The following is a 12,808-nucleotide window of genomic DNA, read 5'->3' on the forward strand; positions in this document are numbered from 1 at the left end:
GTCATAATAGACAGAAACCTGTTCTGGGCTCCATACGTGAACTATCTGAAGAAGCGGCTGATCGCAACATGTCCCATGCTCAAACTTCTTGAAGGAAAGAAATGGGGAGTGGCTATACCATCCAATCTACAACTGTGCATGGGTTTGTTTACCGGATTCTTGTGGTACACCATACTTGTAATATCGAACACCGGCAAGACTAACCTGCGCAAAAATCAGAGCATTCACGGCCAAGCACTTAAGATATGCCTTGCATTACCCCGCAGGGCTTCAGCGGCTGAAACTATTGCCATCGCCCACGATTACTCAATAAAGACACATGTTATTACCGAGACAATGCGTATGCACCTCAGGAATTCAGCCTGGACGCCTTCCCACCACCTGGTGAGCTTGACTGCTGAAAGGCCCCGTCCAAAATATGGTGCCACTGTCTGCAAGAAAGCTCATCATTATTTACTGAGGCGTGTGTACCTGCATCAAAGCTACTGCTTGTTCCATCGGGCTTGAGCCAGCCGTGAGGTTACTTAATTGTCCCAGGAATGCAGAGAAAATCGGACATACCGACGCATTCCCTGAAACAACTGAGTCTATTCCTATGGACCAGAACTACAATAACTACGTGCAAACCTACACGGATGTCTCGACTACGTCGTTCAGTTCTGGTGGAGCAGTGGTTTACCATCGCAAGGGGTGACTCCGCATTTTAAGACTTTACATGCGTCGACATCCGCGGTGGTACAACTCGAGGTTCAGCGTAGTGCACTGGAACTCATCAATTCTTAAGAAAGACCCATGTTCTCCGACTTAAAACCAGCGTTACAGTAACCGCGGTCACGTTACAGTGAGTGCAGCCACGACCAGATGATTTATCAAACCGTAAAACTTCACCACCCATTAATACAAAAGGACCACTACATTGTCTTTCAGTGGTTACCTAGGCATTGTGGTATCAGCGGAAATTATTCCGCAGATTATGCTGCTCGCATGAAGTGTTTTACGAGTGGAACGCTGGTTTCGATCTCTGTTACATTTTCCCCCTTTTCATTGGGGCTTGTAGAAGACGCCGTTCTTCTGCCTGTGGATATGGACGTAGTATAACCAGACCTCCACCCTTATCTTTCACGTCATCTGTGGCCACTCCAAGAAAGCGCTCCGGCCACCCAAATGACGCTAACAGTGAGGACACACTGATATACCCTACGGCCAGTGATGAGAGCTCCGATAAAAGGGACTTTCTGCCCATGGCAAGGCACAAGGCGAAGAGGAGGCTACTTTACGACATCTCTTTCCCAAAGTAAGGCCATTACGAATATGCAAGATCCACTGGTTCACGCTATTTTGTTTGTATCACGGAATACCGCGGACAACGTGAACCGACGTAATCGCCAAGCCACGTCTGTGTCTCTTGAGACGCTCGTTCCGGGACACATAACAGGCGTGAGAATAAATGGCCGCAAGAATTTTCTGGCGAGAGACGTTACCCAACGTACTGCTCTCGACGCATTGAGCAAAGTAAATGGGCTGGGGAACAGCACCGTACATTCTTGCATACTAGATGGCAAGGACTCTAGGGCAGGTATTATATACCACGTCGACATTTCTAGCAGCGTCATTTATTTTTTTCCTTCTAATCAAACCAATGACGGAAGCTACTACCATCTTGCAAGCCCGCCGTATCGGGAGCTCATGATGCGTAAAACTTGTTTTCAAGAGTGACAGTTTCCCATCTCAAGCAAGAGTTAGCCATTTTCGACACACAGTGCGGCCATTCGTGCCGAGACCTCTTCAGTATTACAACTGCTGTAGAAAGGGACACGTGAGAGCTGTTTGCACAAGTTTCGCTCTGTGCTTCCGATGCTTGGAGTCGCACAACACAGAAGCCTGCCAAGCAGAAAATCGCAAATGCCATTTTCCTCACAATGCGTCTTCAAAGGAGTGCCCAGATATGAAGAAGGAGATGTAAGTGCTGAGGCACATGACCAGAGATGGCTACACCCACGAGGAGACTGCAGCTAAAGTGCGACGTCGGCGTTCTCGCTACAGGAGAACTTGATTGATATGTGGGGTTTAACATCTCAAAACCACTATATGATTATGAGAGACGCCGTAGTGGAGGGCTCCGTAAATTAAGACCACCTGGGGTACTTTAACGTGCACCCAAATCTGAGCACACGGGCCTACCACATCTCCGCCTTCATCGGAAATGCAGCCGCCGCTACAGGAGAACTTCTAAGACCCATTCTGACAATGGCAGGGATGCACAGCTACCCCGTATCACGGCTTCGCCACCACAAGCGGCAACAACTACCAACAACAGGCATCCTAAGAAGACGCAAGAATCATTGACCCACCTGACGCGTGGCCGGCGCTTCCGTCAATGAATCCGCCAGTATAGCCGCAGCATCTCCCGCTGAAAGCTACTTCAGAGTAAGTCGCGACAGTCAAGATAACGAAGTAATAGCCGTAGTTAAGACCCTCATGAAGACCATTCGATTACTCCTGAACAATATTCAGACTCCAGCTGCTGACAGTGGCCTTCAAATATTGAACGCTTTTAATCCGGTACTTTCACGGATAGAGAAGCACCTTTCTCTGCAGCCCTTCCATAAAGAAGTGAAAGAGGCATCAATTTTCCAATGGAATGCCTGAGGCCTTAAACCCCGCCTTTCAGTTTTTTGGCCAATTCTATTGACAAAAAAGTTTCCAGTTATCATCATTAGTGAACCGCGCCTTCAAAACACCCTAGCACTATCGATATACGAAGCTTTCAGGTCTGCAACCTGCAACGAAAAGAGTAAGGTCATTGTTTACGTCAGCTGCGAATTCACATACATTGAGCGTCCAGTATCACCGGATGACAGCAACCAATACGTGTGCGTGAGAGTTAAACATAAGAACGTGAATTTCACTCTAGTTGCAGTATATATTTCGCCTTTAGGCCACTCTGATCCAGCAAGATTAAGTGCCATTATAATAGTGACACCTGGGCCACAGATAATTACTGGTGATTTTAATGCTTATCACCCGCTGTGGAGAAGTCAGAACATGGACCGTCAGGGAAGCCATGAATCCTCCTTTGCATCTGATCACAAACTATATTGTTTAAATGACGGCACCCCTACGTTTTTACGGGGTCTCATATATAGTAACTGTCTCAACCTAACTTTAGCCTAAGCACTAAGGGGCAATGGTTTGCAGACATTGAAAATCATGGCAGTGATTACATCCCCACCTGTATAAAGATCTAGGGGCTAAGTAAGTCTCCGGTTGCTTTCTCTTCATGTGTCGGCTCGTCGAATTATAGGTCATCCACAGGGAAGCAGTACGAGAGAAACCAAGAAGGTTCTCTTGAAAGCCTAGAAGGTATAATGAAAGCCGCCATCGAAGAGGCAGCGTTTAATCGTGCACCTTTGTCCGACTTTTGTAAATATGAAGTGGAGTCGGAGCGACTTCGAGAAATCCATCGTCGTGCTGAACGACATTATAGGCGCACGCAATCGATCTACAACTTGAGGGAAGCGAGACTTCAACAAAAGAAAATTCAGCATCGAATCAATGCACTGCAGTGGCTACGATGGAAGTCATTATGCGAGTCCCTCGATCCCCACAAACCTCTTTCGCAAATATGGAGAATATTCCGCGGCCTACGAACATTGCCACAACAGCATCGCCGGTTCAAATGCCTTGCTATCCATCAAAGCCGACGTGAAATTGATGTAGCAAAAGACTTCTGCGCCAGGGTTTCCAACACTGGTCCAGGATCAGCATGAGTAGCTTACGAAACGCGCCGATGTGCAGAGACACTCGGATGGACAATATGTTTTTTTTTCCAGAGGAGCTTCAGGCCACGTTATCAGCATGCAAGCGTTCGTCATTTCCAGGACCTGATGGAGTCACTTACATGGCCTTTGCTAACCTCAGACAAATAGCTCGGTGTGCCCTTCTAGCTGTACACAATGACTCGTGGAGCAACGGTTTGGTTCCTCCTTCGTGGAAGTGCAGCCGCCTTGTGCCCCTGCTCAAACCAGGCAAATCGCCTCTGGTCATGGCCTCCTATTGTCCCATTGCACTTGCCAGATGTTTTGGAAAGATGATGGAGAGAATGGTGCTGACTCGCCTACAGTGGTACCTAGAGCATAACAATATATACCCCGATGCTTTGACCGGATTTCGACGTGGACGGTCTTCCATGCACAATAATATTGACCTTGTCACGTCTGTACAACAACAGAAAAGCCTAAAGATATTATCAGCGGCACTGTTATTTGATGTTAAAGGTGCATATAACAGTGTATTGCGTGAAACCATTCTGGAATACTTGGGTAACAATGGATTGGGGGGCCACGTCTACCAATGAATCTACGGCTATTTGAGGGACAGAACCTTCTTCGTTCAGACAGAAGATGGTGCAACAAGGCACCATTAGACTTATCACGGTATACTCAAAGGTAGGGTCCTAAGCCCCATACTTTTCAACCTTGTGCTCATTGGCCTCGTTGATGCCCTGCTGCGGTCCGTGCATCTGTCGATCTACGCAGACGACATCTGCATCTGGGCATCAGGGATCACGCGTCTACTGGTAAGAGCCAGGCTTCAGAGAGTGGATACACTGACGACAAGCTACCTTCCAGGACGAAGACTGGAGCTGTCATCTGAGAAATGCTCACTGGTAGTGTTTACGCGCAAGGCAATGACCCCATACGTCGTCAGAGTTAATGGAAACACGATCAGCTATCAAAAGATCCACAGTTTCCTGGGAGTAATAATAGATCGTGACTTGTCATGGAGCCCTCACATCTCTTTCTTGAAAAAGAAACTCACCATGATCAGCCACGTCCTAAGGTTTTTTGCGGGAAAATCATGGGGGCATCGATACGAGCCACGCTTCAACTGTATACCGTACTTTTTCTCGGCTGCATGCGCTACAGCTTAGCTGTGCTCGGCAAGGCCCGAATAACAAACGTACGCATCCTCCAGTTAATACAAGCTCAAGCACTCAGAATATGCCTCGAGCTTCCAAGATGCGCATATTCAGCAGCGACTATCGCAATCGCTCATGAACATCATATCACAACCTACTTTCGTGTCAATGCTTTAGGAACGCACATAAGACATGCCAACCGGATTCCAACGCATCATTTTGCTGCCTTCTAAATTTCAGCCCACGCTCTGTGTTCTGCACTATTATTGCTCCACATTGCACAGTGATTCCCGGTAACTTCACGCACGCAGCAAGACCACTGTTATCCCTGTAGTGTCAACGTCCACTGCAAGCCTGACAACCATCCTCAAAATGCAAAAGAAGAAAAAATCGTCAAATTTGGCCCTAAAACAAACAATACTGCTGTTTATGCATGAGAAACACAGTGGACGCATTCACATTTACAAGGACGGGTCGGTTACTTCAGCAAGCTCAACAGGTACAGTGGCAATTACGGGAAATTTCTCACGATAAAGTTCAGGACATCGCATCTGACATCACCCACGGCTGCAGAACTCGCCGCCATTCTTGCCGTCCTGAAGTTTCTAGTTGAAGAACCACAGCAGACATGGTCAATCTTCTCCGACTCTGAAGCAGCCCTCCAGGGCATTGCATCGCCATATCGTCATAGACCAAATGAGCAGCTAGTCGCTGATATAAGACGGCTTCATAACCAGGCTATTGAGAAACAACATGACATAGGTTATCAATGAATACCGGGCCACTACAGCATCGATGGAAAGGACCATGCAGATGAAGCAGCGTGATCTGCTCATGGTAATGCCCCTTGTGTAGCTATACCATTATCAAGAACGGATGCCGCTACAAGGCTCCGGTCACTTGCACGAGAACAGACACTCGCTCAATGGAATTCAACGGCATTCGCTAACGTCCGCCTTCATAAATTGCACCCACATTTACAGCTCCGTCTTCCATCAGGAATAACCATAGCTGAAGAGACACTTTTGTGTCATCTGTGGATTTGGGTGGCCTTTACGAATGCTTATTCGTTTCTAATCGGAATGGCCAGTAGTCCGACAGGCGCCAACTGTGGCTGTGTGGAGACATTTTGCCATCTTCTCTGCCGGTGTCCTCGTTCAGTGCATCAAGAAAATAACTGTCGAAAGTTTTAGATAGACTAGAAAATCGCCAATTGTCCGAAGAAAGGGAATTAGGACACTGACCGAGACTGTCCTCGGCACGCTATAGGCGTTGAGAGCGTTGTTGCGCTTCTTGCGGGAAAGTGGTCTTAGAGACAGACTGTAAGCACCCTCGTGGATTGTAGTGTGGTGCTTCTCTTTTTTTTCTCTTTCAACGTCTCTTTCTTGTCATCTCTTATTTTCCTTAACCCCTTCCCCAGCAAAGAGTAGCCAGCCAGTCTGAGAACTGCCTAACCTCTCTGACCTTCCTACTTCCATCTTCCTCCTCCTCCTCCTCTTCCTCCTCCTCCTCACTAAGCAAACAGCGTTCGAAATGCGCTTTCAAGGACGGGTGCTGCAAGGTAGATTCTTCAACTGGCCCGAAGTCTCACACTGACTGAGTGGAATACACCAAGCATATGACATACCAGACTACAAGAGCTTGACCATTCACTGTAACTCCGGCCTCCACCCGGCCTACATCTCCGTGAAGCTTAGCTTCTCTATCGCCTTTGGCTGGGAGTTGCTTTCCAGAAAGCTTATACCTAGTTAATCGGATTGACTGAGTGCGGCATGCGATGTTTGCGGCACCAATGAAAATATCGAACACCTGCTGTGCCACTGTCCTCAATTTGGCTCAGCAAGACAAGTACTTGCGAACGCATTGCGGTGACTGGGTGATCCGCTCTTTCTATGAAGGTGCTATTACAGCCCCGTCCACATCCTTCGACAGCCCACAAGGCAGTCAAAGCCCTCTTGTGTTTTTTTCTTTTTTGAGGACGATGGGTTTGTGTGAACGCCTCCGGCTTGCGGTGGAGTTCTGCACGCTGCAGTGAATTTACTGTCTGTCTCTCTCCTTTTTTTCTTTGTCTTCCCTCTTTCTCATCTTCTCCCTTTTCCTGATCCCCCAGTATAGGGTAGCCCATCGGATGTCTTTCTGGTTAACCGCCCTGCCTTCTCCCTTTGCTTCCTTCCTTCCTGGTACGTAAAACTCCATACAGCATTACCTTAGAAAAACTGGAAAATAAGAACGTTACGTGACTCATTCTTGCTACGAGTAACCAGACGAAGTAACCTCAGAAAAAGACACACAATGTGTGACGTGCGCGGTAACTATTCATTTGTGTACCACACGCATTCTTATTCGTGACACGACAAAAGAAAACAAGGAAAGCAAAAAGAACAGCGGGAAACAAAAAAAACACATGTCGTACATCACGGTGGACATTTCACCGTACATGAAAGACACTTGCAAAGCCATCATATCAGGTTGCCATTTAAAAACTCAGTATGTTTTTGAGATAGGATGATCGATGGTTAACAAACGCCACCTTCATGAGTGTGATAAAAAAAAAGGCCGCAATAAAAAAGTACTATTTCATGGCGAACGCGCAGGCAAGCGTTTCGGTTCTGCAGCTTCTCCACAGCTGTCAAGAAAAGTCGTCGCCGTGTAGATTAGTCTATCAACATTTGACGCCGATTGGCAAATGTGCACTCAATATGACTGACCGATACACAGACGCGCTAGATCTCTATAGAGGTTTATTCACAGCAGCGCACAGGTGCCGCTGTGTCTGATCACGTGATCACGAGTGGCCTTGTGCCAGCAAGAAGGCCACAACTGTACCACAGTTGGTTGCAGCAAGTTGTGAGCAAGCCACATGACAACAAAACATAGTTCTACGTTAATCTTCTAAAACTCGATAACACTTGTCTGCCCTTATTGGTACATACTACGCCACTTCGCACCGTACTCGACTCTTGCGCAACGCTGTGGCCGAGGGTAACATTCTCAGGTATACATAAATACCCTACAAAGAAGTTGACGGGAGAATACGCTCTGTCGTAGCTCAAATAGTAGAGCATCGGACGCGTAATTGGAAGGTTCAGTGTTCAGAGCCCACCGAGCGAAAATGTCCTTTGTCGTGCATTTTAATTTATTTTATTTTAAGTGAGGAATAATATGTTACAGTTAAAGAGTCACAAATAATGTCCTCTAGGCTTCCATAGCTTAATTTTTTGTCGGCTTCATTATTTGCATATACCGCAGACATAATTGATACGTTTATTTCCGCGGTTATGTCACACGTCTTTTGTCTTTTATCAGGAGCCGCCAGAAACTGTGATTACAAGCAAACGAGCCAGCGCTAATATAGACGTGAACGCCCGCTTCAGTTCGAATTGGCACTCGTTACTCGTCCACTGTCTTCAGATGAGTAAAAAAATAGTAAAATCAGCTGTCCTAATTAATGCGAAAGCTGGGAAAGTCTGCGTGCGCGGTGATCTCCATCGAAACACGACAGGTGAATATGACAATGACAGCGCCATCATATGACAACATCATCATTATAGTCGCCCACCGTATTTCACTCATAAGGGTCTCTTGTCATCATTGAGAACAACAGCACATCAAATCGCATAACAGTGATGAAAAATTCTTGACCATGGTGCGTCCCTAGAGCCAACGTTTCAACAACTGGTCTTGTCTTCAAGCGGGGGCGGCTTCAGGGACATACAAGAATGCAAAGGGGGAGGGGGGCTGTGCCTCCCCCTTCTGGAATTTCGGAGAATATTTTTTTATGCAATAGTGAATATCTATACACGTTGTTTAGCAAGCGCAGGTTCCTCATATTCGAGTGAAACAGCCTTCAAGATTGCCTGGTAATTTTACAGTTACACGCTTCTGGCTAACTTTGGCAGTCATGTCGCGGAAGTAAAACATACCTCCTCCCCCCCTCGATGCATCTATCTCCTTCTGTGGACACCGTTTGTGTTCATGGCAGCAATAAATAATGAAGACAAGTCTCGAAACGTCAGCTTCATTGGCGCCCAAGTTCCGAAATTTTAATCTCTAGAAGCTCCCATCTTATCATAAAATCCTGCCTTTTGTGTTTATAACATCATTGTGAACTTGCTGCCGAACGTATCTGTCTACTTTCGGTGTGAACGAATCCGTTCGTTAACACCGAAAGTAGACAGATCGTGATGCATTATAGCTGGTCAAACGTCAGCGCACGTCCTCATACGCGTTTCAAACACTCCCGCAGGAGAAGTACCCTGCTTTTCGGGCAACCAGAGGTGCGCACAATTCTGCATGGAACACACCGGATACAGCGGCGTTTGCCACGGACAGGCCTGCAAGTGCATGGCCCTTAACAGGTAGGAATCGTTATTTGCGCGTCGCAATTCTGTGCACTGTTCTGGACATCTGAATGCTGATCGAATGCTGAGCTTTGGCGTCTCAAACCAGCGAGGAAGCGCTGGCAGACACCTTAGTCGTGGAGAGAAAGGACGGCAAAGGCGTGGTAGTTAACTCTAAGTGCGCTTTCGAATTGGTATACTAGCAGTGGAGAGAAGTGACATACGAACGAAAAGGGACAAATAAAATTTTAATTCTAAAGTACCTTACACCATGAACGGTGTTTTGTTGTCCCATCGGGAACGACCCGAATTTTACAGCTGCAGCACGTTGTATACAACGAGTCTGACCGCCTGGTGTGTGGAGAAATCTGACAGCACAATGTGAAAATTCATGTATCGCGCTTTTTTCCATCGTCTTTGTGGCTATTACTGCTTAAAACATGAATGTATATAATTGTTTTTACCCACAATTTCATTTTACGCTTTCAGCATGAGAGCTAGGAACAGCGCGAACGTACACCACGGGACGAAGTTTGTGTCGCTGTATGCGTTTGGTCAACATGAGAGCGTTACGCACGAGTCAACCAAACACACATAAAATCTATAGAGCGGTGTTGATACCCTCAGTATGGAGTTCTTCGCGCACACATGTATGTGCACCAGGTCGTCTAAATCGCATCCGAGAGTTCGCTTTCATTTTTAAAGCGATGGCTCTTCACCTGCGATTCACAAAGACGTAAGATGCTATACTGGAACAGTTTCAAGAACAAAGAGAAGGCTTGCCTGTACAGTGTAAGTTTGTGCACAGTGGCGATGCGTTTCGTCCCAAGATTTTTCCACTATTGCCCTGAGGAGAAACCCGTTGCTGTGACGCTGTACGTTGTATGCATGCGAGTGCTGTTATGTCGGATTATGATTGGCATAATTCACGAAGTGACCGGACACCTTGGATACGAGTCTTCATTCTTCGCGTTAAAGTTCTTGTTCAAGGAGCCTGTAATGAACTATTTCTCTTGGCATTTAACATAAGCAAGATATATGTATATACCTTTGAGAACTTCTGCTTGGATGTGCATTTTTTGAGAAACTTAAGATGCAGTAAACGCCCGCTGAAGTCGGAAGACACGCTACACGGTCAGTGTTCACTCTGCGACAGTTTATCGCCTGTTACTTCCGTTCATCGTGCTATCATAACCCTGCCAGTCCGTGAAATTCCGTTCTGAAACCTAAAGTGGTTTAATGGGATTGGTTGGTGAAGCCTCGCCCAACGCCAGCTAACACTTGCATCGCAGACGTCTTATACCTTATTACAATCGTGGTACAGCGCCCCTTGGAAAATTCACATAGACGGTGACCCATGGTTACCTTCTAAGTATTACTGTGAGAAATTCTATGATTCCGTCTTTGGTACAGTTGCAGTGTAGCGCGTCACGTGGACATATCCAGAGTCGAGGTTAGATGCGGCATATGCGAATAAGAGCGTGCCTCGCATTATCTTTCCAGTCCATTCTAGTTAAACCAGCGCATACGCAATGGTAGGACACGCAAGCTGCTATATACTCTGCCTACTCGAAATAAAAAATAAGTATTCCGGCGTTTGTATTTTTGTATCTGCATTCCGGAATACTTTTTTTTGTATTTCCGCAAACGTATCTATGAAATATCGCATTACATCCAAGACGAACGGTATCTCAGTATCTGCCCTTTTAGAATTCCAGCGCATGCATTTGGATATATGTATTCGAGATTACTGTTCGGAGTATCTGTGCCCAGCTTTAGTTAAGACTTGGTGGTTTATAGCCGGCAAACTATTCACATCCACGACATCCACATCCACGACATGGATGTCGTGGATGTGCTTTACTGTGCATATTCTCTCAAGATCCCACAGTGGTTACAAAGCACGTTCGAAAATATTTCACGTGCATAGACTCTCAAGTACTCGTGCATTAAATCATACCAGCCATCACACAAGATGTACGCATAAGCAAATACTTGACAGCCGTGAGCCACATTCAACTTGATATATTGATTATGTTGTAGTAATCCACAATTTCCCCATATCGTTATCGCATTCAACTCTTGAAGGCGAAGCTTAAGGAACCCTACCTTTCGGTAATGCTATGCTGGAACCTGCTTCACTTTTGTGCTGACACTAACCGGCGTAACGTAAAGCTTCACTATGCTGGGCTGTAAAAGAAGATCTTGCATTATTAAACAAGAATCTAATTTTGCTATGGCTCCTAGAAAACAGAAGAAAAATATAATGAGCATTGCTTTAGCAATCTTTGCACCTTGCTGTCATCGTACCGTCACCTACTCATTGCAATCTTTCGACAACTTTGTTTTTCTTCAGGCGATGACAGTGACAGGACAGCCTGGAAGTCCGTATTGGAGACGCCCCGGATGACAGGAAGGCTCGCGAAAACATTAAAGGCGCTGCGTGCTTGCAGGTGTCGTGTTCAATGATGTGTGTGCAAACACTGGTGTACGCGTATGTTAGCCGACAACGGAGCATGTTAACAGATCTTGCAAGAGGTGTCCCGCCGATCGCGAGTGAACGATATTTAACCGAAACCAAAAAACTACACTGCGACCTCTCTTTTACAGCGAATCTGTATAGAGTTAGTGTTCCGTAATTAGTGTGTGTGTGTGTGTGTGAGTGTGTGTGTGTGTGTGTGTGTGTGTGTGTGTGTGTGTGTGTGTGTGTGTGTGTGTGTGTGTGTGTGTGTGTGTGTGTGTGTGTGTGTGTGTGTGTGTGTGTGTGTGTGTGTGTGTGTGTGTGTGTGTGTGTGTGTGTGTGTGTGTGTGTGTGTGTGTTGGTGTGTGTCGACGAAAACACATGTACCATAGAAATTGCACAGATTCCATCACTAACCACCGGTTCACTAAATAGAAAGAACATGCGAGCGACAACACCCATCGCAATCATGCAACAAGTTCCAAGCCCACGTGGCAAGTCAAGTCCATGATTGTGGAACGATAGCAAAAAGACGCCCAATACCACACAGTCGCATTCGACTATTGAGCTAAAATCGGAAATGTGAGGATGCCATCCATTATTTCCGCTAACTAGACGATGCTGTATGGTGCTCCTTACATGCCTGGGTTAAACAAAATCTCAGCAGTTGGAATTAAAGTATAGCATTTGAGTGGTATGCACAGTAGTGTATACTGTTCAATCTTTCTTGCATAAGCTTAGAACTCTTCACACTTGTGGTGTGGTATAGTGACGTAGTGTTGTCTGTGAAGTGTGGTGGCACCGTGGTGTTATGTACAACGTGCTCGGAGGCGACGGCAGTGGTGCTTCTAGATTGAGTGGTTGAAAGACTATGATGACATAAGCGTGAAATGTCACGCATGAAACTGCGGTCCGCCATAAAAAAGAGAACGTTTGCGCGAAAGGTTGCGCGGCCAAGGCACGAGGGCAAAGAAGAGGAGTACAGTCGAAGACGAGTCGAGGGCAGAACGAGGTTGAGCAAGCTGGAGCGAAGATCCTGGGTGTCGCGCGATGGCGGTGTCGGGTTCCGGACCCGAACGCGTGAAG

General features: G+C 46.5%; 1 protein-coding gene across 1 annotated transcript in view; it reads left to right on the forward strand.

Moving 5' to 3' along the window:
* The window catches only part of LOC142768478 (uncharacterized), a 28,809-nt gene extending 17,098 nt beyond the window's left edge, over positions 1-11,711 (forward strand). The window contains exons 5-6 of the mRNA XM_075870459.1: positions 9,168-9,279; positions 11,618-11,711. Coding sequence (XP_075726574.1) covers positions 9,168-9,279; positions 11,618-11,624 — 119 coding nt within the window. The 3' untranslated portion in view covers positions 11,625-11,711. The remainder of the gene's footprint in view (positions 1-9,167; positions 9,280-11,617) is intronic.
* Positions 11,712-12,808: the final 1,097 nt, after the last annotated feature.

Source organism: Rhipicephalus microplus, chromosome 8 (assembly GCF_043290135.1).
Source record: "Rhipicephalus microplus isolate Deutch F79 chromosome 8, USDA_Rmic, whole genome shotgun sequence".
Lineage (NCBI taxonomy): Eukaryota > Metazoa > Arthropoda > Arachnida > Ixodida > Ixodidae > Rhipicephalus > Rhipicephalus microplus.